Here is a 25860-nt window from a genome sequence, read left to right on the forward strand (position 1 = left end):
TATAGCCACCATCTCCTCCCTTTTTTCTCAGGCCTTTGTTGTTAGTTGGTGTTGAGGTGTGGGTGGAGGTGGTGGATATACCAACTTGTGCAAGCCTCCCGCTCTCTCTCTGCCCTCCACTTCAAAGTCAAGTTGTGAACGAAGTGGGGGAGCAGGCAGGTTTAATCAAATGAATAGTTTAATTTGTTTGTTTTCTGCAACAACAAAAAAAAGAGTGTGACGGGGAATTGTGGAGAGAAAGCACATATCAGAGATGCTCTCTCCTACTCCCTCCACCTCCTCCCTCCCTCCCACCACCTCCCTCCCTCCACCACCTCCTCTCCTCCCACCTCCTCTCCTCTCTCCACCTCCCTCCTCCCTCCTCTCTTCTCTTCTCCTCTCCTCTTCTCTCCAACTCCCTTCTCTCCTCCTCCGCCCTCCTCTCTTCTCTACCTTCCTCTCCACCTCCCTCCTCTCTCCTCCTCTCTCCACCTCCCTCCTCTTTCCTCCTCTCCTCCTCCCTCCACCCTCAACCTCCCTTCTCTCCTCCTCCGCCCTCGTCTCTCCTCCTCTCTCCACCTCCCTCCTCTCTTCTCCTCTCCTCCTCCCTCCACCTCCCTTCTCTCCTCCTCCGCCCTCCTCTCTCCTCTCTTCTCCACCTCCCTCTACTCCTCTCCTCTTCCCTCCACCTCCCTTCTCTCCTCCTCCGCCCTCCTCTCTTCTCCACCTTCCTCTCCACCTCCCTCCTCTCTCCTCCTCTCTCCACCTCCCTCCTCTCCTCCTCTCCTCTCCACCTCCCTCCTCTCTCCACCTCCCTCCTCTCTCCTCCTCTCCTCTCCACCTCCCTCCTCTCTCCTCCTCTCTCCACCTCCCTCCTCTCTCCTCCTCTCCTCTCCACCTCCCTCCTCTCTCCACCTCCCTCCTCTCTCCTCCTCTCCTCTCCACCTCCCTCCACCATCTCCTCTCAGGTCTTTTGTTGTTAGTTGGTGTGTAGAGCTCCTCCAGAGGTGCTGACTAATGTTTAGTCCTCTCATGTCAGTGGAAAATCATTAGCCACACTCTTTGTCTCTTTTCTCTCTGTTGCCACCTCTTCTTTGCTTTATGACTCAGACCTTTTCTGGTAACAAGCAAGCTCAATGTTGAGAGATGTTTACAGAAGCAGTCTGTTTTTCTAGCAGTCATTTGAACCTTGTCTCCTCTTATTTCTCTGTCACATTTTCTGTAGAGGTGCTCAGACAGGGTTTCTGTAGAGGTGCTCAGACAGGGTTTCTGTAGAGGTGCTCAGACAGGGTTTCTGTAGAGGTGCTCAGACAGGGTTTCTGTAGAGGTGCTCAGACAGGGTTTCTGTAGAGGTGCTCAGACAGGGTTTCTGTAGAGGTGCTCAGACAGGGTTTCTGTAGAGGTGCTCAGACAGGGTTTCTGTAGAGGTGCTCAGACAGGGTTTCTGTAGAGGTGCTCAGACAGGGTTTCTGTAGAGGTGCTCAGACAGGGTTTCTGTAGAGGTGCTCAGACAGGGTTTCTGTAGAGGTGCTCAGACAGGGTTTCTGTAGAGGTGCTCAGACAGGGTTTCTGTAGAGGTGCTCAGACAGGGTTTCTGTAGAGGTGCTCAGACAGGGTTTCTGTAGAGGTGCTCAGACAGGGTTTCTGTAGAGGTGCTCAGACAGGGTTTCTGTAGAGGTGCTCAGACAGGGTTTCTGTAGAGGTGCTCAGACAGGGTTTCTGTAGAGGTGCTCAGACAGGGTTTCTACCACCATGAAAATCCTTGGAAAAGTAATGGCATTTTTAAGTGTTTTCAAGGCCTGGAAAAGTGTTGGAAAAGTAATGAAAATTGATTTCATAATTTCCGTTAATGTCATTTATTTAGACACAGTTTTTTAAATATTTTATCAATCGAATAAGTGAGTCTGTGTTTGCGCGCTTCACCTGCATGGTGTGAGTAGAGCGAGACTGTCGGACATTGCAGCAGCAGGTAGGCCTTATAAAATATGATAGAGAACAGATTAAACTAGGTAGCCAATTGAAAACATATCTTGTACCCTCTAGTTAACTGTTTTAGTTATTATTAGAATGTATTCATGTTTTCGTCATGTTCTACATACCAACTTGTGAATAAGGCCTAATGTACTTTTTTTTATTTTACTTCATATGATTCATTTAAACGATTCTTCTTGACAAAATGAACGATTCACTTAACCATTGTATTAGTTGGGATGCGGTTCAGTCGCATTGTATTGAATCGTGTGACTCAAAATCATTTGTGAATCGTCAACATTAGTTTCAGAAATAAATATTAGATATTGGCTTTCTTATGGATTATGTGGTTTAACGGCAGGGTAGCCTAGTGGTTAGAGTGTTGGGCTAGTAACCGAAAGGTTGCAAGTTCGAATCCACGAGTTAACAAGGTACAAATCTGTCGTTCTGCTCCTGAACAAGGCAGTTAACCCACTGTTCCTAGGCCGTCATTGTAAATAAGAATGTGTTCTTAACTGACTTGCCTAGTAAAATAAAAACTTGTTTTGTTGGTATGGGACTCCAATGTCTGGGACATTGCAACTAAATAGATGCTAATCAGTCTGCAAAGTAAACATTTCTAAGATAAATATGACTAAACTAAAAAAGGTACATTTTCATAAAAATGTGTGGGCTTGCTTCAGCTGAATAAAAAATATTTGTAGCCTACCGTAGCTGTTTGATCTTTGAGATATATATGAGTGAGCAAATTATTTCAAACGGCATAAAACGTATGTGGTTGTAGTGTTGCAACCTCAAGGATAGTCGACTACCCTCCAGGAGAGATGCTGGGTGGTTACCACCCTCCTGGAGAGATGCTGGGTGGTGACCACCCTCCTGGAGAGATGCTGGGTGGTGACCACCCTCCTTGAGAGATGCTGGGTGGTGACCACCCTCCTGGAGACATACTGGGTGGTGACCACCCTCCTGGAGAGATGCTGGGTGGTGACCATCCTCCTGGAGAGATGCTGGGTGGTGACCACCCTCCTGGAGAGATGCTGGGTGGTGACCAGCCTCCTGGAGACATACTGGGTGGTGACCATCCTCCTGGAGAGATGCTGGGTGGTGACCACCCTCCAGGAGAGATACTGGGTGGTCGACCACCCTCCTGGAGAGATACTGGGTGGTCGACTACCCTCCTGGAGAGATGCTGGGTGGTCGACCACCCTCCTGGAGACATACTGGGTGGTCGACCACCCTCCTGGAGAGATACTGGATGGTCGACCACCCTCCAGGAGACATACTGGATGGTCGACCACCCTCCAGGAGACATACTGGATGGTCGACCACCCTCCAGGAGACATACTGGATGGTCGACCACCCTCCAGGAGACATACTGGGTGGTCGACCACCCTCCAGGAGACATACTGGATGGTCGACCACCCTCCAGGAGTGCTCATGTCTGTACAGGCTTTTATTCCAGTCCCCCTCTAACAAACCACATTCACAAATGAGCTGCTCAACCAGACCTTGATAAACTGGCCCTGATGTGTTTGAGCAGGGCTTGATCAAAATCCTGCACACTCAGCAGCTCTCCAGACTGAGGGTTGACCACATGTTTTATACAGTTGCCTAAAAGGCATTTCACTTTGTGGGTTGAATTGAATTTATTTTGGGCAACAGACATCTACAACAAAATGTACAATGTGGACCCAGAGAGATATCACTTGAAAGTATTAATTAATTAAAACACTTATTTTCCAAAGTGATCCTTGATGGTAAAACCAAACACACGTGTAAGGATTTAATAAACAAAGACAGATTTACAAAACAACCATAAATACATTCATTTATATTGACATCCTTAAAAGGGGCACTATTCACTGCTCTACTCCCACACCCTAAAAAAAAAAACAACCGTATTAATTTCACATTTAAAACAATCTATTCATTTCACATCATACCGATCCTTCAAATCAATACACCTGACCAGCAGTAGGGGGCGCAAAGGAGAAACCACTCCACTGCCCCTACTTAAGTGCATTGCTCAACGACTAACGACAGGAAATGATCCATGGATCAGAGCCTTCCGGTATCGATACCGCATTACGCTTACTTTTTTTAAAACGTACATAGAGAAGCCGCCAATAGTTGGTCATGGAAATTTGGTGAAAAGTCATGAAATTCCATCTGTCAAAAATGTGTATGAACCCTGTCAGAGCTCCTGTTAATAATCTCTACAGGATCGGTGTCCCTATAACCGGAACAGTTGAGCTAATGTGCGCTAATGTGATTAGCATGACAGTTGTAAGTAACAGCAAACTTTCCAGGACATGGACATGTCTTTTATATGGGCAGAAAGCTTAGATTCTTGTTAATCTAACTGCTCTGTCCAATTTACAGTAGCTATTACAGTGAAAGAATACCATGCTATTGTTTGAGAAGAGTGCACAGTTATGTACTTGAAAATGTATCACTAAACCAATTAGACACATTTGGGCAGACTTGACACAACATTTTGAACAGTAATGCAATGGTTCATTGGATCACTCTAAAACGTTGCACATACACTGCTGCCATCTAGTGGCCAAAATCTAAATTGCGCCTAGACTCCTAAGTCATATAATGGCCTTGCATTTCAAAGATGATGGAACCAATTTTTTACAAATATTTTACCAGATCTAGTGTGTTATATTCTCCTACATTAATTTCACATTTCCACAAACTTCAAAGTGTTTCTTTTCAAATGGTATCAATAATATACATATCCTTGCTTCAGGTCCTGAGCTACAGGCAGTTAGATTTGAGTATGAGTCATTTTAGGCGAAAGAAAGAAAGAAAGAAAGAAAGAAAGAAAAAAGAAAAAAGGCTATGATCAATCTCAATGTTGACAACTGTTTACAGTTTTTTAGCAGTCATATGACCTGGCAATGGTATTACTTAGAATCCTGTGGGACATGTTGTTAAGATACTATTTGCACTAAAAGGAATCTTCGAATACATTCTTTATGTCACTCTCGACATTGCTCTCAGCACCCTCTACCACAATCCCCATGGCTGTTATCATTTGAAGCGACACAAAGAAAGTGTGTCTGCTCTAGACTAGGTTGAAGAAAAAAGAAAAAAAAGCCCCAGCGTTTTGTTTAAAGTGAAGCGCACCCCAGCCCAGTGTAATAACTTCCCTTAATGACATACAGCTGTGAGATGACTGGGAAGGACTGCAGCCCTGGGTTCAAATACTATTCAAATACTATTCCAAAACCTATCAAATGCTATTAGTTTTTACTCTAGTCTGCTTGGAGTGCCTGATGGGCATTGTTTTGCAGTTTTGTGACTATTCTATTGGTTCCGTTGTGCCAATCAAACACAGATAAAGTATATGAAACTAATTTGAATATTCTTTAAACCCAGGTCTGGGAAGGAGGGTTATAGAGAGCCTGGTGGTGGTTGGCTGCTGGGACCTAGTGCAGACTAAGTGGGATTTAAACACTGTATAAAACCTTCCCAGTCAGATGGCCCTTAGGAACTGTAATTAGGAGGAATTGAGACCAGATTGTGCCCAAGGTCATGTAGACTATCCTAACCAATCCACTTGCTGAGGGGCTTTGATTTTGATCCAAGATTGTCTATGTAAAACAGTTCTTCAAAAGTTAAGCTTGATTCTCTACAAAAAAAAACCGACAGTTTCAATTTCCAATTGTCAGGATTATGTCTGTAGTCATAGAATGCCATAGAACTCTGTTTCTATATCCTGAAGGGATTGGATTAGCCATTTTATAACATGGTTATCTAGATGTTCATATCATCTTTCTCTCATCCCGGGATTTAATGTATTACCGGCTTCAGTTCCGATGAGGGAGGATTATTATATTTTACTCATTAGCATGGTCTTATCTCTATTACAGCATATTGGATGACAGTCATTCATTATTCCATTCACCCAGTTCAATGTAACATTAATAGGTTTAGGATACTACATGATACTCTAATTGTTCCTGTACCCATCATGAGGTTGCTACAACCTAGCCTATGTATGTAAGTTTACAACGTAGGTGCACACAGGTCGAGAGAGAGATTTTGAGGTGATACCAGTGGAGGCTGATGGGAGGAGCTATAGGAGGACGGGCTCATTGTAATGGGATAAATGGTACTGTATTCCATAGCTCCTCCAACCAGCCTCCACTGAGTGACACATGGACAGACAGTTACACATTCAATACCGCCTTGTACACTCTTGCCTGCATCAAGCTGATATGGGATGTAATCATTAGTCCAACAGTTGCAAACAGAAGTTTCTATTGGACAAATTTAGGTTTGTATATCCCCGTTTTTGTTTCCGTTTGCTTCCGTTTTTTTTACGAAACGTTTTTTTAACAGAATTGGTGGAATGAATACACCCCTGATCACGCGTTAACACAGTTCACTTTCATAGCAGCCACGGTTGTATTCTTTCTCGCATTTTTACGCTCTCCTCCTCACTTTTTTCCCTTCACTTGTGGACTTTCATGCACAATACATCAGCTGTATGTGACCAGGCGAAATTATTTTTTATTTCCAAGCCACATCGTTGTCACCATATTAGCTAAAGTGACGTCATTGTCAACATAGCTACTAGAACTAAAGTGTCAGTAAACCTGCTACAATCATGCAGTTACGTTATTAAGCAGTTTAGCACTTACACTGGCGCGTCCCCAGTGGCAATACATTTGTAAAACCAAAAGCTTACCTTGACTTGGAAGAGTTCAAGTGTTGTGTTGGATAGCCAGCTAGCTAGCTAACATAGCATCCCTCTGTTTGAGTAGGCTAAATGAACTGGCTGCATTTGCTAAGTAAGTGAAAGTGAACAAAAAAATGTAACTTTGCTTCTCCTTCATTTTGAAAGAAAATAATTTGTTCAAAACTGTTCCACTATTTTCTTTCTCTCTCTCTTTGAGTCAACTACTCACCACATTTTATGCCCTGCAGTGCTAGATAGCTGTGGCTTATGCTTTCAGTACTAGATTAATTCTCTGATCCTTTGATTGGGTGTACAACATGTTAGTTCATGCCTTAAGAGCTCTAATAGGTTGGAGGAAGTCCTCTGGAAGTTGTCAGAATTACTGTGTAAGTCTATGGAACGGGGTGAGAACCATGAGCCTCCTAGGTTTTGTATTGAAGTCAATGTACCCAGAGGAGGACGGAAGCTAGCTGTCCTCCGGCTACACTATGGTGCAGAGTTCTATTACCAGAAAGCTAATAAAATGTGCACAGGTAATATCGAATTTCCATTGAGGCTGCTTGCTAAATATGCTAACGAACGCAAACGAAAGGAAATTAATTGCAAAGACCGGCAAACCAGCTCATAAACGTATATATTTTATAGGTAGGAGCTACCGAATGTCATTTTTGGTGCGTTTGGACATTTACAAGCGTATGTGAATGAGAGACACTGTGCCAATGAACAACATTTTGCTGCTTGTCTGAAGGAAGAAATTACTCGCTACGGAGCAGCATGTGTATAGGCTGTGAATGTGTGGAGTCAGAAGTTACCAAGGCAAGATGGGGGGGGGGCAGACGGCCTGAGAACAGAGGAGGGGCAAAAATGGAAAGAAATCAAGATGGCAGCTGTACAGATATCTCAAACATAGCAGAAAGTCAACACTATATGATGCTGTGTCACCTTACTAATTCAGCCACTAACTTAGATAACTACCAACTTTAACTTAGTAGTCGCGTTAACACAGTATTCTGTGTTTTTCACGCAAGAAAAAATAAATAAAACGCATTTAAATGATCTTGCTGCATTTTGTAAACACAGATTTTAGAATGCAAGATTAACTTTAAACAAAACATTAGGAAATGTAGCTGGCTACATTCTTTCTACGATGAACATTAGAAATATGATGGCCATGCATCGTTTTTTTTGCTAAAAAAAAAGACCTTGCTTTTTTTCATTGTAAACTTTTAGCGTTGCACTTCTTTCTGTTGTCATCTGATGAAAATGACGTTTTTTTCTGACAAATGTGTTACACTAATGTAATTTCTGTGAAGGAAAACTACAGTAGCTACAAGTATTGAAAAACTTAAAATGAAACGTTTTGACGGTATTAAAAGAAAAGCATCACATGGCTATTTTCCAAATACCCTGCTATACAGTATACCGCCTAATCTATAATAATATATATATAAACATATGCCATTTTAGCAGACTCTTTTTATCCAAGGTGACTTACAGTCCTGCACGCATACATTGAAAGTAGTAATTTAGGGAAACATGCTATCATTGGCTCTTAAGTTGTAGTTTATATTTCTGTTGCAGTGTAGCTATGTTTACATGAACAGGTCTAGTGAAGGAGCTGAGGGTAGTTCTCTCTCTCTCCTTCTCTCACTCTTTCTCTCTCCTCGCTCTCTCCTCGCTCTCCTTCTCTCTCTCTCCTTCTCTCTCCTCTCTCTCCTTCTCTCTCCTTCTCTCTCTCTCCTTCTCTCTCCTCGCTCTCTCCTCGCTCTCCTTCTCTCTCTCTCCTTCTCTCTCCTTCTCTCTTCTTCTCTCTCTCTCTCCTTCTCTCTCTCCTCTCTCTCCTTGCTCTCTCCTCGCTCTCTTGCTCTGCATGCTGAAACCGTAGCTAATAAGAATCTCACAGGGATATGCTACTTCTCCCCCAATTGTTGCAGTACTTGAGCTTCTTATGTACTGCACTGTACAACCTACCATTTCAGAGCTGGTTTAACTGCGAGCTTTCTGAAATTGTAATATTTTTGTTAGATTTCAAATTAGTTTTGTTTTTTCAAGATTGTTTCACTTTAATTTCATTGCTTGGTGGGTATCTAGATTTCACATTATGCAGTTCAAATACTTTAACAAATACTTTAACAAATCGCTACTGTCAATTGTTATCAGATGATGTGTTGCTGAGATATAGTTTCACCACTAACCTATAATACAGTCTGGCTGATCCTCTATCAGATGGTGTGTTGTTGAAAGTGTTCAATGCTGTAGTAGTGTAATTTATCTTCCTCTGTATGGCATGTTACAACTGTGGCATGCTTTATACCTCTCTCCCAGGTGGTAACCGTCCAGTCCAGGTGATCATCTCAGAGTCTGGTAACCAGCCCAACTCCCACCCTATCCAGTGGAACGCCCCGTCCTCCGCACACATCACACAGTACATACTCAAGTGGAGAGTGGTGAGTAGGCTAGATACCAGAGTAGGCTAGATTCCAGAGTAGGATAGATTCCAGAGTAGGATAGATTCTAGAGTAGGCTAGATTCCAGAGTAGGATAGATTCCAGAGTAGGATAGATTCTAGAGTAGGATAGATTCCAGAGTAGGCTAGATTCCAGAGTAGGCTAGATTCCAGAGTAGGCTAGATTCTAGAGTAGGCTAGATTCCAGAGTAGGATAGATTCCAGAGTAGGCTAGATTCCAGAGTCGGCTAGATTCCAAAGTAGACTAGATTCCAGAGTAGACTAGATTCCAGAGTAGGCTAGATTCCAGAGTAGACTAGATTCCAGAGTAGGCTAGATTCCAGAGTAGGCTAGATTCCAGAGTAGACTAGATTCCAGAGTAGGCTAGATTCCAGAGTAGACTAGATTCCAGAGTAGGCTAGATTCCAGAGTAGACTAGATTCCAGAGTAGACTAGATTCTAGAGTAGGCTAGATTCCAGAGTAGACTAGATTCCAGAGTAGACTAGATTCCAGAGTAGACTAGATTCCAGAGTAGGCTAGATTCCAGAGTAGACTAGATTCCAGAGTAGACTAGATTCTAGAGTAGGCTAGATTCCAGAGTAGACTAGATTCCAGAGTAGGCTAGATTCCAGAGTAGGCTAGATTCCAGAGTAGGTTAGATTCCAGAGTAGACTAGATTCCAGAGTAGGCTAGATTCCAGAGTAGACTAGATTCCAGAGTAGACTAGATTCCAGAGTAGGCTAGATTCTAGAGTAGGCTAGATTCCAGAGTAGGCTAGATTCCAGAGTAGGCTAGATTCTAGAGTAGGCTAGATTCCAGAGTAGGCTAGATTCCAGAGTAGGCTAGACTCCAGAGTCTGGAGGTTAATATTCATCAGATGATATAGGTAACGCTGAACTCTAAAGCAGTTTGGATTCCACATAATATTGTGGGCACAAGATGTAGCACTGAACTCTAGGGTTTGGTTTTCTAGACATAGATTAAACCTGAAGGTCCTGAAGTTAAAATCAGATACTGAAACGAAAAGAGAATCTCAATTGTGGCTCAGTCAAGAACTAGGCTACATATGGCTGTGTTTCACACAAGCAGACAAATTCTGCTCTTTTGGCCAAATATTCAGGAAACTGGCTCCTATACTCAGTGGTGGGGGGAAAAGTACCTAAATTTGTCAAACTTGAGTAAAAGTAAAGATACATTTTTTTTTAATAGAAAATTACTCAAGTAAAAGTGAAAGTCACCCAGTAAAATACTACTTGAGTAAAAGTCTAAAAGTATTTGGTTTTAAATATACTGAAGTATCAAAAGTATAAAAAATTTAAAATTCCTTATTCTGCAAACCAGACAGCCACATTTTCTATTTTTTTTTTTTTTTACAGATAGCCAGGGGAACACTCCAACACTCAGACATAATTTACAAACGATGTTCTCTGTTTAGTGAGTCCTCCAGATCAGAGGCAGTAGGGATGTTCTCTGTTTAGTGAGTCCTCCAGATCAGAGGCAGTAGGGATGACCAGGGATGTTCTCTGTTTAGTGAGTCCTCCACATCAGAGGCAGTAGGGATGACCAGGGATGTTCTCTGTTTAGTGAGTCCTCCAGATCAGAGGCAGTAGGGATGACCAGGGATGTTCTCTGTTTAGTGAGTCCTCCAGATCAGAGGCAGTAGGGATGACCAGGGATGTTCTCTGTTTAGTGAGTCCTCCAGGTCAGAGGCAGTAGGGATGACCAGGGATGTTCTCTGTGTAGTGAATCCTCCAGATCAGAGGCAGTAGGGATGACCAGGGATGTTCTCTGTTTAGTGAGTCCTCCAGATCAGAGGCAGTAGGGATGACCAGGGATGTTCTCTGTTTAGTGAGTCCTCCACATCAGAGGCAGTAGGGATGACCAGGGATGTTCTCTTGATAAGTGTGTGAATTAGACCGTTTTCCTGTCCTGCTAAGCATTCAAAATGTATTGATTAAAAAGTACATCCTTTTCTTTAGGAATGAAGTTAAAGTTCTCAAAAATATAAATAAATAAATAGTATAGTACAGATACCCCCTCCCCCCCACAAAAAAAACTACTTAAGTACTTTACACCACTGCCTAAACTGGCCTTAAAGAAGTCAACATGCAGCTACCTTTTTTTGCTGTTGTTATCAATAATATAATTTAAAATATTATCTCTCTGTCTCCTCTCTTGTTTGGGGTAGAAAAACACCCGTACCCCTTGGCGAGAGGTGAATATCCCGGGTCACCTCAACTCCTACACCATCGCTGGCCTGAAGCCAGGCATCACCTACGAGGGTCAGCTGATCAGTGTGCTACGCTTCGGACGTCGCGAGGTCACACGCTTCGACTTCACTACCACATACGGTTCCTGTGAGTAGGACCACAGTAGGACTACAGTAGGACCACAGTAGGACCACAGTATGACCACAGTAGGACTACAGTAGGACTACAGTAGCACCACAGTAGGACTACAGTATGACTACAGTAGGACTACAGTGGGACTACAGTAGGACTACAGTAGGACCACAGTAGGACTACAGTAGGACCACAGTAGGACTACAGTATGCCTACAGTATGACTACAGTAGGACCACAGTAGGACTACAGTAGGACCACAGTAGGACCACAGTAGGACTACAGTAGGACCACAGTAGGACTACAGTAGGACTACAGTAGGACCACAGTAGGACTACAGTAGGACCACAGTAGGACTACAGTAGGACTACAGTAGGACCACAGTAGGACTACGGTAGGACCACAGTAGGACTACAGTGGGACCACAGTAGGACTACAGTAAGACCATAGAAGGACTACAGTATGACTACAGTATGACTACAGTAGGACCACAGTATGACTACAGTATGACTACAGTAGGACTACAGTAGGACCACAGTAGGACTACAGTAGGACCACAGTAGGACCACAGTAGGACCACAGTAGGACTACAGTAGGACTACAGTGGGACCACAGTATGACTACACGCCTTGTATTCTGTCTCCTTGTGTTATTGATATTTTGGCCCGGGAATCGGATTCAAACCAACAAGGATAAACTACCTGTGTACTGTGACCTATGTTTTAAAGGTGATTTCTGCTTGAGGGGATGGCGTTGAGCAACAGCCATCTTGAGATCTGTGAACATCTTGAAAAAATGCTTTTTTTTTCTCCTTTTTTAAATTTGTATTTTTTTAAATGTCCACAGGCCATTACTCCCATTCCTAGGTTTATATCTGACCGTCTGATCTTTCTTTCAGTGGCGACCTCCGAGGGAGAGACCACCCAGCCTCCTCCGGTGGTGGACATCAGTGAGTCTGTTACAGAGATCACATCCAGCAGCTTCGTCATCTCCTGGATGTCTGCCTCTGACACCGTGTCTGGCTTCAGGATCGAGTACGAGCTCAGTGAGGAGGGACAAGAGAGAGGACAGCCCATGATTCTCGGTACGGAACAACACCTTGGTTGAATCAACGTTGTTTAAACGTCATATCAGTTAAATTACGTTTAACCAATTTAGAATAGACGTTGAATTGACGTCTGTGCCCCGGTGGTAATAAACCTTTAAGACGACGTACGATAATACTTGGAAGTATTACTATTCATTAGTACTGACCGTGACCTTTGACCTCCTCTTAAAACGTTGTCAAGTTAGCACAGGTTTATGCTGTGTTGTCTGTATATTGATGCTGTGCTATCTGTATATCGATGCTGTGTTATCTGTATATTGATGCTGTGTTGTCTGTATATTGATGCTGTGTTGTCTGTATATTGATGCTGTGTTGTCTGTATATTGATGCTGTGTTGTCTGTATATTGATGCTGTGTTGTCTGTATATTGATGCTGTGTTGTCTGTATATTGATGCTGTGTTGTCTGTATATTGATGCTGTGTTGTCTGTATATTGATGCTGTGTTGTCTGTATATTGATGCTGTGTTGTCTGTATATTGATGCTGTGTTGTCTGTATATTGATGCTGTGTTGTCTGTATATTGATGCTGTGTTGTCTGTATATTGATGCTGTGTTGTCTGTATATTGATGCTGTGTTATCTGTATATTGATGCTGTGTTATCTGTATATTATGTAGTAACGTGCGATAGATACGATAACTAGACTGTGAAACTGCTCAACACAAGTATATTGTCCGAACCAATGATATAAATATATATATCACACTAGATGACTGATAGGGGGCGCTGTGTTGAAGCCACCGCACCTCCATCTTGGCACTCCACCTTCGCCCATTTATGAATGTCTACATGTGTTTTGTCCATGTTTATTATATTACAGACACCTTAATGCAGACTTTTAAATTATATTATGTGAGTTAAACATGATAAAAAAATTAAAAATCTATATATTATATCATCAATCCGGGTTTATCAACATCATTGGTCCTAACATGCTTGTCTGTCTCCAGACCTCCCCCGCACCGCTACCTCTGTGAACATCAATGAGCTGCTTCCTGGAAGGAAATACACTGTGAATGTGTACGAGGTTGCACCTACTGGAGAGCCCAACCTCATCCTCACAACCTCTCAGACCACTGGTGGGTACAGAGATGGACACAGACAGACAGACAGACAGACAGACAGACAGACAGACAGACAGACAGACAGACAGACAGACAGACACACTCAGACGCACAGACAGACAGACAGACAGACAGACAGACAGACAGACAGACAGACAGACAGACAGACAGACAGACAGACAGACAGACAGACGCACAGACAGACGCACAGACAGACGCACAGACAGACGCACAGACAGACGCACAGACAGACAGACAGACAGACAGACAGACAGACAGACAGACAGACAGACAGACAGACAGACAGACAGACAGACAGACAGACTCACAGACAGACGCACAGACAGACGCACAGACAGACAAACGCACAGACAGACGGACGGACGGACGGACGGACGGACGGACGGACGGACGGACGGACGGACGGACGGACACACAGACAGACGGACAGACGCACAGACAGACAGACGCATGCACACACTTTCTACAGTATGTATATATCTCTCCTCTGCTCCTCTTCCTGCCCCCCCCCCTCAGCTCCTGACGCTCCCTCTGACCACGAGGTGGACGAGGTGGGAGAAACCTCTATCATAGTCAGCTGGGAGAAACCCCTGGCTCCTATCACAGGTCAGTACACACATAGAGGCTGCGTCCAATTCTGATCTTTGCCCAATTATTGGAAAAATATCTGATCTAACTGGTTTAAAAAAAGACAAATAAATAAAATCTAATTTGGGCTGCGTGTGTAAACGTAGCCAGAGATCCTTAGAGGAGACTACTGAGTGAATGGGGACTTTCCTCATCCCATGTCTATAGAAACATAGATTACAACTTATTCAACTGAATGATATTACAAAAGCTCAACAAGTTCGCCCCCCATCCAAAACTACTAAGATCGTGGCAATCTCTTACCAGATTGATGTTAAAAACATATTTTTTTTTTATTGAATTGACAGACTTCAGGGAAGGTAATGAGTGAGAATGTCTGTTCAGCATTAAAATAAAAAGAAATGTACAAATTTTTTTTGGTTTACGATAATGTATCTCCTCTCCTACAGGTTATCGTGTGATCTACACCCCGTCTGTAGAGGGGAGCAATAACGGAGCTGCAACGGAGCTCACCCTGCCGGACACCGCGACCTCTGTGACTTTGAGTGACCTTCGACCAGGCCTGCTGTACAACATCAGTATCTACGCAGTAGAGGATAGTCTGGAGAGTGAGCCTGTCTTCGTACAGGTCAACACAGCCGGAGAACCCTTACCAGGTACTGTAATATAGTGTGTGTGAATTGACTTGAGGATAGGTCCTGACAGTCTCATTACCTACCTATTTTTTTATTTTTTTATTTTATTTAACCTTTTATTTAACTTGGCAAGTCAGTTAAGAACAAATTCTTATTTACAATGACGGCCTACCAGAACGCAAAAGGCCTCCTGCGGGGACGAGGGCCTGGGATTAAAAATATAGGACAAAAACACACATCACGACAAGAGAGACACCACAACACTACATAAAGAGAGACCTAAAGACAACAACATAGACTGTAGTTTGTGTTAGATCTTAGCCCCAAACTTGACAAGCAGTTATACTAAAACGATGTATTTACTAGTTAGTTCAGAAGATATCAGCTCTGTTAAAACTGACCATACCCCATTTCTTTTTTGAAATCCCTCTAGAACATATCGTTCAGGATTAGATTCCACAGTGGAAAGTTTGAATAATGCATTTCCTGTTCACAGCCCAAATGCTCCCATTTTAATGGTCCAATGGAAAGAGTTGTGCAAGCTATTCTAATACTCCTGGCCAAAGATGAAGCCAAAACAACAGTTTGCAGCTGGAAAGTATAAAGCCGCTTAGGTTGTATAGCTATGTAGACTGATGTATGAGTGCGAATCATTTGCGAGACCCTTCTTTGGATTGACTGCTGTAAGACAGTCCATCAGTAAGTCTATGTGGTTCAGCCTGTTACGCACTGATTTAGGGAATGACAAATAGACCCAGACTCCCTTGGAAAGAGAGAGCGACCCAGACTCCCTTGGATAGAGAGAGAACGACCCAGACTCCCTTGGAAAGAGAGAGCGAACCAGACTCCCTTGGATAGAGAGAGCGAACCAGACTCCCTTGGAAAGAGAGACCGACCCAGACTCCCTTGGAAAGAGAGAGCGAACCAGACTCCCTTGGGAAGAGAGAGCGAACCAGACTCCCTTGGAAAGAGAGAGAGAACGACCCAGACTCCCTAGGAAAGAGAGAACGACCCAGACTCCCTTGGATAGAGAGAGAACGACCCAGACTCCCTTGGAAAGAGAGAGCGAACCAGACTCCCTTGGATAGAGAGAGAACGACCCAGACTCCCTTGGATAGAGAGAGCGAACCAGACTCCCTTGGAAAGAGAGAGCGAACCAGACTCCCTTGGAAAGAGAGAGAGAACGACCCAGACTCCCTAGGAAAGAGAGAACGACCCAGACTCCCTTGGAAAGAGAGAGCGACCCAGACTCCCTTGGAAAGAGAGAGAGAACGACCCAGACTCCCTAGGAAAGAGAGAACGACCCAGACTCCCTTGGATAGAGAGAGAACGACCCAGACTCCCTTGGAAAGAGAGAGCGAACCAGACTCCCTTGGAAAGAGAGAGCGAACCAGACTCCCTTGGATAGAGAGAGCGAACCAGACTCCCTTGGAAAGAGAGAGCGAACCAGACTCCCTTGGAAAGAGAGAGAGAACGACCCAGACTCCCTTGGAAAGAGAGAGCGACCCAGACTCCCTTGGAAAAAAGGACTCTCCTCCAATGAGCATTGAGGACACAGCCCTAGTTTCATCAGGGTTATATGGAGATAATACTGTTAATAAACACATTACTTCCTGTCAATATCTGACCACTTCCTGTTTCCTGTCCACAGAGGAAGTCCCGTCTCCTACAGACCTGCAGTTCTTCGAGGTGTCTGACGTGAAGATCACCATCACCTGGACGGGGCCCCCTACTGACGTGTCTGGGTACAGAGTGACTGTGGCCCCCGTCGGTCCCAACGGGACCCCTCAGAGAGAGCTCCAGCTCCCCGTCACACACAACGCCTATGCAGAGGTCACCCACCTGACCCCCGGGACTCCGTACCGCTTCAGCATCTTCACCATCAAGGGAGGAGAGGAGAGCCAGCCACTGGTTGCAGAGCAGGCTACCAGTGAGTATAGGCAAACTTATCCCATCAACAATTGTCAATTTGCAATAGGTTTTTCTATTACAAAAATAAATAAATCGCTGTCCAGTCAAACTTAGTACTGTAAATATTACTGCTATAGTCTCAACTGAGACAAGACATAGATTAACGATTCTTTCTAGATCAGTGATTCTGTGTAATCTGACCGCAACGTTATCGATCTCAAAACACTTTTCTGTCGTCAGAGCCCGATTCTCCTGCTGATGTCCGTTTCGCCAACGTAACCGAGGACAGTGCTCTGATCATGTGGGTGCCCCCCCGGGCCCGCATCACGGGATACCGTCTGTTCCTGACCCTGGAGGGATCCAACCCTAAACAGCTACGTTTGCCCGCCCGCCTGTCTCAGTACACCTTGCTCAACCTCCGCCCAGACACGGAGTACACGGCCATTCTGCACTCTGAACAGGACAATACGCTCAGTGAGGGTGCCTCCAGGATCTTCTCCACCAGTGAGTAGTATCCAGACTAGTGTACTGTTTTTATTCAACTCCTTTCTTAACCAATGAACTGACTGACTGACTGACTGGTTCTCAGTTTGTCAAACTGAAAATTGGCTGCGTCTCAATGACTCAAAAGTTGCACTTTAAAGCACGTTCTAACTTCCAGCACAGTTTCTCGTTTTAATTTTTATAAAAAGTTAAACCGGTCAAGGCCAGATTCTTTGTCAGTTGACTTCTTGGTCCGTTTGACTAGTCAGGGGGAAAATGTACACATACAGTAGGTTTGCTTTGAGCAGGGATATGATTTTGTGGAGTTCCTAGTTTGTTTAACTAGTCCTGACCTCTGACCCTGTATGTTCTATTCAGCTCAGCTAATGGGGAACGCCCCTCGCTTCAGTACTGATGTCACAGATACCTCCATCATCATCTCCTGGACACCCGTACCCCGAGTGGGATACAAGGTACACAAACACGCACGTTATTGGTCCAACTATTTCAGACTAGAGTTTGTGAATGTGCTCTGGCTCCTGTGATCCTGGGAAAGGGTTAGCCTCTCTCTCTCTCTTCACCTTTGCCGTGTTTGTCCGTGTGTATCCCTCTCACCTGTGTGTGTGTGTGTGTGTGTGTGTGTGTGTGTGTGTCTCTCTCTCTCTCTCTGTCTCCTCTCCCCGTGTAGTTGACGGTGAGGCCCAGTCAGGGAGGCGAAGCCCCCAGAGATGTAACCTCTAACTCGGGTAGCATTTATATCTCGGGCCTGACCCCTGGGGTTGAGTACACCTACAGCGTTCAGCCAATCGTCAACGGATATGAGCAGGGCAACCCAATCACACGCCGCATAGTCACACGTGAGTGATCAGAGGATAGCCATGTTATTTCCTACTCTATGTGTGTTTATATATATATCTCATTATTGTTATTCACTGTGTATTTATTACTTGTAACTCTTTCTATTCAATTTGTTTTCACCTTTAACTCTGCCTTGTTGGAAAAGGACTCGTAAGTAAGAGTTTCACTGGTAGTCTACGCCTGCTGTCCATGAAGCATGTGACCAATAACATTTACATTACATTACATTACATTACATTTACATTTACATTACATTTACATTACATTTACATTTACATTACATTTACATTACATTTACATTTACATTACATTTACATTTACATTACATTTACATTACATTTACATTTACATTACATTTACATTTACATTACATTTAAATTTACATTTACATTTACATTTACATTACATTTAAGTCATTTAGCAGACGCTCTTATCCAGAGCGACTTACAAATTGGTGCATTCACCTTATGATATCCAGTGGAACAACCACTTTACAATAGTGCATCTATATATTTTAAGGGGGGGGGGTAGAAGGATTACTTTATCCTATCCCAGGTATTCCTTAAAGAGGTGGGGTTTCAGGTGTCTCCGGAAGGTGGTGATTGACATTTGACATAACATTTGATTTGATAGAGAATATATTCTCCATCAACATCAATTGGAGGATAATGACTTTTCCCCGAAAGTTTCCCTACTTTTACACCCCCTGGAGCGTTTTACACCCCCTGGAGCGTTTTACACCCCCTGGAGCGTTGGTCATCGACCACAGTATTCTAGCATATCTTGTCCCGGGAGAATCATTATTTGTATTATTATTTTATATGACATTTTTTTGTTCTCTATTTGTGGCCTAGTTACTTAGTTAGAATGTCTCTATTTGACCAGACCATTCTGTTGATTTAAAGTTGACTTTACATCCTTTGGCTGAGTTGCTCAACTTAGTTTACCTTGAGTCTAATTATTAAGAACAGTAATTTGACCTAAGTCTTATATGAATATACTTTATGTTGTAATCAGTAAAGGCTGGTTGGAGGAGCTATAGGAAGACAGGTTCATAGGAATGGCTGGAATGGAATAATTAGAACATAGTCCAATCTCTGGGGTAGCAGGTAGCCTAGTGGTTAGAGTGTAGAGGTGGCAGGTAGCCTAGTGGTTAGAGTGTAGAGGTGGCAGGTAGCCTAGTGGTTAGAGTGGAGGGGCGGCAGGTAGCCTAGTGGTTAGAGTGTAGGGGCGGCAGGTAGTCTAGTGGTTAGAGTGTAGGGGCGGCAGGTAGCCTAGTGGTTAGAGTGTAGGGGCGGCAGGTAGCCTAGTGGTTAGAGCGTTGGGACCGTAACAGAAAGGTTGTTAGATCAAATCCCATGAGCTGACAAGGTAAAAATCTGTCGTTCTGCCCCTGAACAAGGCAGTTTAACCCACTGTTCCTAGGCTGTCATTGTAAATAAGAATTTGTTCTTAACTGACTTGCCTAGTTACATAAATGTAAAATAAATAAAAACAATTCTAGTCATTACAATAAGCCCCTCCTCCCACCAGTGTCCTCTGGTTGCAATTTAAAACATCATTCTATTGAGTAACCGAATATTCCCCAGAAAGAGTTGCATCTGCAACAGGGATGCCAAAAATCCATTTCTCTTCCTTTCTGTTCCTCTTTATCATAGTAACCATATAGTATGGAGTAACCATTCTGGAGTAACCATTCAGGTTATAGTATGGAGTAACCATTCTGACCAGGTTATAGTATGGAGTAACCATTCTGACCAGGTTATAGTATGGATGGAGTAGCCATTCTGACCAGGTTATAGTATGGATGGAGTAGCCATTCTGACCAGGTTATAGTATGGATGGAGTAGCCATTATGACCAGGTTATAGTATGGAGTAACCATTCTGACCAGGTTATAGTATGGATGGAGTAGCCATTCTGACCAGGTTATAGTATGGATGGAGTAGCCATTCTGACCAGGTTATAGTATGGATGGAGTAGCCATTCTGACCAGGTTATAGTATGGAGTAACCATTCAGGTTATGGTATGGAGTAACCATTCTGACCAGGTTATAGTATGGAGTAACCATTCCGACCAGGTTATAGTATGGAGTAACCATTCTGACCAGGTTATAGTATGGAGTAACCATTCTGACCAGGTTATAGTATGGATGGAGTAACCATTCTGACCAGGTTATAGTATGGAGTAGCCATTATGACCAGGTTATAGTATGGATGGAGTAACTATTCTGACCAGGTTATAGTATGGATGGAGTAGCCATTCTGACCAGGTTATAGTATGGATGGAGTAGCCATTCTGACCAGGTTATAGTATGGAGTAACCATTCTGACCAGGTTATAGTATGGATGGAGTAACCATTCTGACCAGGTTATAGTATGGAGTAACCATTCTGACCAGGTTATAGTATGGAGTAACCATTCCGACCAGGTTATAGTATGGAGTAACCATTCTGACCAGGTTATAGTATGGATGGAGTAACCATTCTGACCAGGTTATAGTATGGAGTAACCATTCTGACCAGGTTATAGTATGGATAGAGTAACCATTCTGACCAGGTTATAGTATGGAGTAACCATTCTGACCAGGTTATAGTATGGATGGAGTAACCATTCTGACCAGGTTATAGTATGGAGTAGCCATTCTGACCAGGTTATAGTATGGATGGAGTAACCATTCTGACCAGGTTATAGTATGGATGGAGTAACCATTCTGACCAGGTTATAGTATGGATGGAGTAGCCATTCTGACCAGGTTATAGTATGGATGGAGTAGCCATTCTGACCAGGTTATAGTATGGATGGAGTAGCCATTCTGACCAGGTTATAGTATGGATGGAGTAACCATTCTGACCAGGTTATAGTATGGATGGAATAGCCATTCTGACCAGGTTATAGTATGGATGGAGTAGCCATTCTGACCAGGTTATAGTATTGATGGAGTAGCCATTCTGACCAGGTTATAGTATGGAGTAACCATTCTGACCAGGTTATAGTATGGATGGAGTAGCCATTCTGACCAGGTTATAGTATGGATGGAGTAACTATTCTGACCAGGTTATAGTATGGATGGAGTAGCCATTCTGACCAGGTTATAGTATGGATGGAGTAGCCATTCTGACCAGGTTATAGTATGGAGTAACCATTCTGACCAGGTTATAGTATGGATGGAGTAGCCATTCTGACCAGGTTATAGTATGGATGGAGTAGCCATTCTGACCAGGTTATAGTATGGATGGAGTAGCCATTCTGACCAGGTTATAGTATGGATGGAGTAGCCATTCTGACCAGGTTATAGTATGGAGTAACCATTCTGACCAGGTTATAGTATGGATGGAGTAACTATTCTGACCAGGTTATAGTATGGATGGAGTAGCCATTCTGACCAGGTTATAGTATGGATGGAGTAGCCATTCTGACCAGGTTATAGTATGGATGGAGTAACTATTCTGACCAGGTTATAGTATGGATGGAGTAGCCATTCTGACCAGGTTATAGTATTGAGCGATCTAGTAAACTTTACCCAATCATCTTTTTCCTCTTGTCGTCCTCCAGCTCTGTCTCCTCCTACTGACCTCAAACTGGAGTCCCACCCTGACAGAGGAGAGCTGACCGTCCAGTGGAACGAAGCCAGCACCCCAGGTCAGAACAGTGATACGTATGTTCCGTCTAGATAATAACCCAGCCCTGGAGTCACTCGCTCACATAGCCACACCTACAGGGTCAGCCAGAGTGCAGTGTTTGTACTGACACACCTCATATGACCCAGTTCAAAAGAAAGATCTTGCTTTTTGGATTTAGGACGAAGATTACAGAGACTATATTTCCAGATTAAATGTCCAGACCAGAGTACTTAAATGTCTTATTTTTTACGTCTTCTGTCCAGTTTATATCCACTGTCCAATTCTCACATTTTCTCCATGCCATCCAATCAGACATCACCGGCTACAGAGTGACATGCACGCCAACCAACGGGCAGCGAGGAAACAGCCTGGAGGAGTTTGTGAAGGCGGGGGAGACCTCGTGCACGCTGGAGAACCTCAGCCCTGGCGTGGAGTACAACGTCAGCGTCTTCACCGTTAAAGACGACATGGAGAGCGTTCCTGTCTCCGACACCGTTACTCAAGGTGGGTGTGGCCTAATGCCAGGTGACCTTTGACCCCGTCACCCCTGCCCTGTGACATCATGATGTGAACAGGAGTGTCCGGCAGGGTTCCATCGTATCTCTCCAACCGCAGACCTCTTTCAAAACAAAATCTCATTTTATTTGTCACATGCGCCAAATACAACAGGTGCAGACTTTACTGTGAAACGCTTACTTATACATGCCCTTAACCAACAGTGCAGAGTTAAAAAGTAAGGAAATTAGCACACAAAAAAAAGGAAACGTTAACAGAATAAAATACAGAGGCTATATACAAGGAGTACCAGTACTGAGTCAATGTGCAGGGGTACGAGGTAGTAATGAGGCTATATACAAGGAGTACCAGTACTGAGTCAATGTGCAGGGGTACGAGGTAGTAATGAGACTATATACAAGGAGTACCAGTACTGAGTCAATGTGCAGGGGTACCAGGTAGTAACATGGCTATATACAGGGAGTACTGAGTCAATGTGCAGGGGTACCAGGTAGTAACATGGCTATATACAAGGAGTACCAGTACTGAGTCAATGTGCAGGGGTACGAGGTAGTAATGAGGCTATATACAAGGAGTACCAGTACTGAGTCAATGTGCAGGGGTACGAGGTAGTAATGAGACTATATACAAGGAGTACCAGTACTGAGTCAATGTGCAGGGGTACGAGGTAGTAATGAGACTATATACAAGGAGTACCAGTACTGAGTCAATGTGCAGGGGTAAGAGGTAGTGGAGGTGATTGAGGTAATATGTACAGAGCCTTCAGAAAGTTAACACTCCTTGACTTTTTCCACGTTTTGTTGTGTTGCAGCCTGAATTTTAAATGGATTAAGTTTAGATTTGTTTGTCACTGGCCTACCCACAATGCCCCATAAGGCCGAAGTGGAATTGTTTTTTTTGTTAGTTTTTTTTTACAAATTAATAAGAAATGTAATGCTGAAATGTCTTGAGTCAAAAAGTGTCAAACCCCTTTGTTATGGAAAATCAAAATAAGTCCAGGAGTAAAAATTGGTTTGACAAGTCAGATAATAAGTTGTAATAATAGTTATTCAAAAATCATGTTAAACACCATCTCATTTCTGTACCCCACTCGTACAGTTATCTGTAAGGTCCCTCAGTCGAGCAGTGAATTTCAAACACCGATTCAACCACAAAGACCAGGGAGGTTTTCTAATGCCTCGCAAAGAAGGGCACCTATTGGTAGGTGGGTAAAAAAAAAAAAAAAGTGGACATTGAATATCCCTTTGAACACGGTGAAGTTATTAATTACACTATGGATGGTGTATCAACACACCCAGTCACTACAAAGATACAGGCGTCCTTCCTAACTCAGTTGCTGGAGAGGAAGGAAACCACTCAGGGATTTCACCATGAGGCCGATGGTGACTTTAAAATATTTTAAAGTTTAATGGATGTGATGGAGAAAACTGAGGATGGATCAACAATATTGTAGTTACTCCACAATTCGAACCTAATTGACAGAGTGAAAAGAAAGAACCCTGTACGGAATAAAAAATATTCCAAAACATGCTTCCTGTTTGCAACAAGGAACTAAAGTAAAACTGCAAAAAATTGTGGTAAAGCAATTCACTTTTCATCCTGAATACAAAGTGTTATATTTGGGGGTAAATACAACACATCACTGAGTCCCACTCTCCATATTTTCAAGCATAGTGGTGACTGCATCATGTTATGGGTATTCTTTTCATCTTTAAGGACTGGGGAGTTTTTCAGAATAAAAAAGAAACGTAATCGAGCTAAGCACAGGCGAAAACCTTGTTGTCTGCTTCCCACCAGACACTGGGTGACAAATTCACCTTTCAGCAGGACAATGACCTAATATACAAGGCCAAATCTATACTGGAGGTGCTTACCAAGAAGACAGGGAAGATTCCTGAGTGGCTGAGTTAAGTTTGCAAGTAGATTTAAGTCAAAACTTTATGGCAAGACCTGAAAAATGGAATGGAAAAACAACCAATTTGACAGAGCTTGAAGAATCAAGGTGTGGAAAGCTCTAACACAACAAAATGTGGACTAAGTCGAGGGGTATAAATACTTTATGAAGGCACTGTAGGTATGGGGTAAATTAAGCAACAACAAAAAAGTGACGAGTGACTCTCGTTATATAGACTTCAATGATGTAGACAAGAGTGTCTGGCAGGGTTCCATCAGATCTCTCCTACTCAGGCCTCTTCGTTATATATATATATATAATGTCCGTTACACAAGACATTGCTCGTGTTAACTCGCCCAGTGGGCAGAACTGGTGGAAATGACTTCATTACAACCAAATAACAACCAGCTGTTTAGTGATTCTACAGTCTCTGCTTGTCCTGTATTTTCGCCAGTATCCCTGTTCCTACACCCTTAGAAAGAAAGGGTTCTATCTAGAACCTTAAAGGGTTCTATCTAGAACCTTAAAGGGTTATATCTAGAACCTTAAAGGGTTCTGTCTAGAACCTTAAAGGGTTCTGTCTAGAACCTTAAAGGGTTCTCCTATGGGGAACCCCCCTCTTTTTTGTTTTCGAAGAGTGTACTGTAGTTACTGCCAGCAATTTTTCACTCATTGTTTTTAGATTATTTTTGAATAATTTTTTTGACTATTTGAATAATTTGTGCATTCTGCCTTTTTAGATGAGCTATGGATCTAAATCATTAATTGATGTCAGTTGAAGATTTTGCGCATGACTGTGAGGTTAGAATACCATTAATGCGTGCAATATCAGTATGATGATAAACATAACCATGGTGGAACCACATCCACACCACCCTGAGCTGGTAACACATGTCATTGGTACTCATTCATTGAAGCCTATCGATGCTTTTATAATGTCCTGCTCAATAACATTGCTTATTACGGTCTGTCCTGTGTCTATGTCTGTCCTGTGTGTGTCCTGTGTCTGTCTCTGTCCTGTGTCTGTCTCTGTCCTGTGTTTGTCTCTGTCCTGTGTCTGTCTCGTGTCTCTCTGTCCTGTGTCTGTCTCTGTCCTGTGTCTGTCTCTGTCCTGTGTCTGTCCTGTGTCTGTCTCTGTCCTGTGTCTGTCTCGTGTCTCTCTGTCCTGTGTCTGTCTCTGTCCTGTGTCTGTCTCTGTCCTGTGTCTGTCTCGTGTCTCTCTGTCCTGTGTCTGTCTCTGTCCTGTGTCTGTCTCTGTCCTGTGTCTGTCTCGTGTCTCTCTGTCCTGTGTCTGTCTCTGTCCTGTGTCTGTCCTGTGTCTGTCTCGTGTCTCTCTGTCCTGTGTCTGTCTCTGTCCTGTGTCTGTCTCTGTCCTTTGTCTGTCTCTGTCCTGTGTCTGTCTCTGTCCTGTGTCTGTCTCATGTCTCTCTGTCCTGTGTCTGTCTCTGTCCTGTGTCTGTCTCTGTCCTGTGTCTGTCTCGTGTCTCTCTGTCCTGTGTCTGTCTCTGTCCTGTGTCTGTCTCTGTCCTGTGTCCGTCTCTGTCCTGTGTCCGTCTCTGTCCTGTGTCCGTCTCTGTCCTGTGTCTGTCTCTGTCCTGTCTCTCTCTGTCCTGTGTCTGTCTCTGTCCTGTCTCTCTCTGTCCTGTGTCTGTCTCTGTCCTGTGTCCGTCTCTGTCCTGTGTCCGTCTCTGTCCTGTGTCTGTCTCTGTCCTGTGTCTGTCTCTGT

General features: G+C 43.5%; 1 protein-coding gene across 2 annotated transcripts in view; it reads left to right on the plus strand.

Annotated features, from left to right (window-relative positions):
- Nucleotides 1-25860, plus strand: part of fn1a (fibronectin 1a) — a 75571-nt gene that overhangs the window by 16210 nt on the left and 33501 nt on the right. For both annotated transcript variants that reach the window (XR_003868072.1, XM_029702043.1), the window contains exons 13-24: nt 8972-9093; nt 11282-11450; nt 12333-12518; nt 13493-13621; nt 14144-14233; nt 14665-14871; nt 16502-16780; nt 17002-17265; nt 17623-17717; nt 17933-18101; nt 21657-21743; nt 22037-22228. Coding sequence is in view for 1 of the 2 variants with exons in the window: in XM_029702043.1 (XP_029557903.1) it covers nt 8972-9093; nt 11282-11450; nt 12333-12518; nt 13493-13621; nt 14144-14233; nt 14665-14871; nt 16502-16780; nt 17002-17265; nt 17623-17717; nt 17933-18101; nt 21657-21743; nt 22037-22228 (1989 nt within the window). In the remaining variant the exon portion in view is untranslated. The remainder of the gene's footprint in view (nt 1-8971; nt 9094-11281; nt 11451-12332; nt 12519-13492; nt 13622-14143; nt 14234-14664; nt 14872-16501; nt 16781-17001; nt 17266-17622; nt 17718-17932; nt 18102-21656; nt 21744-22036; nt 22229-25860) is intronic.

This window comes from Salmo trutta, chromosome 20, assembly GCF_901001165.1.
Source record: "Salmo trutta chromosome 20, fSalTru1.1, whole genome shotgun sequence".
Lineage (NCBI taxonomy): Eukaryota > Metazoa > Chordata > Actinopteri > Salmoniformes > Salmonidae > Salmo > Salmo trutta.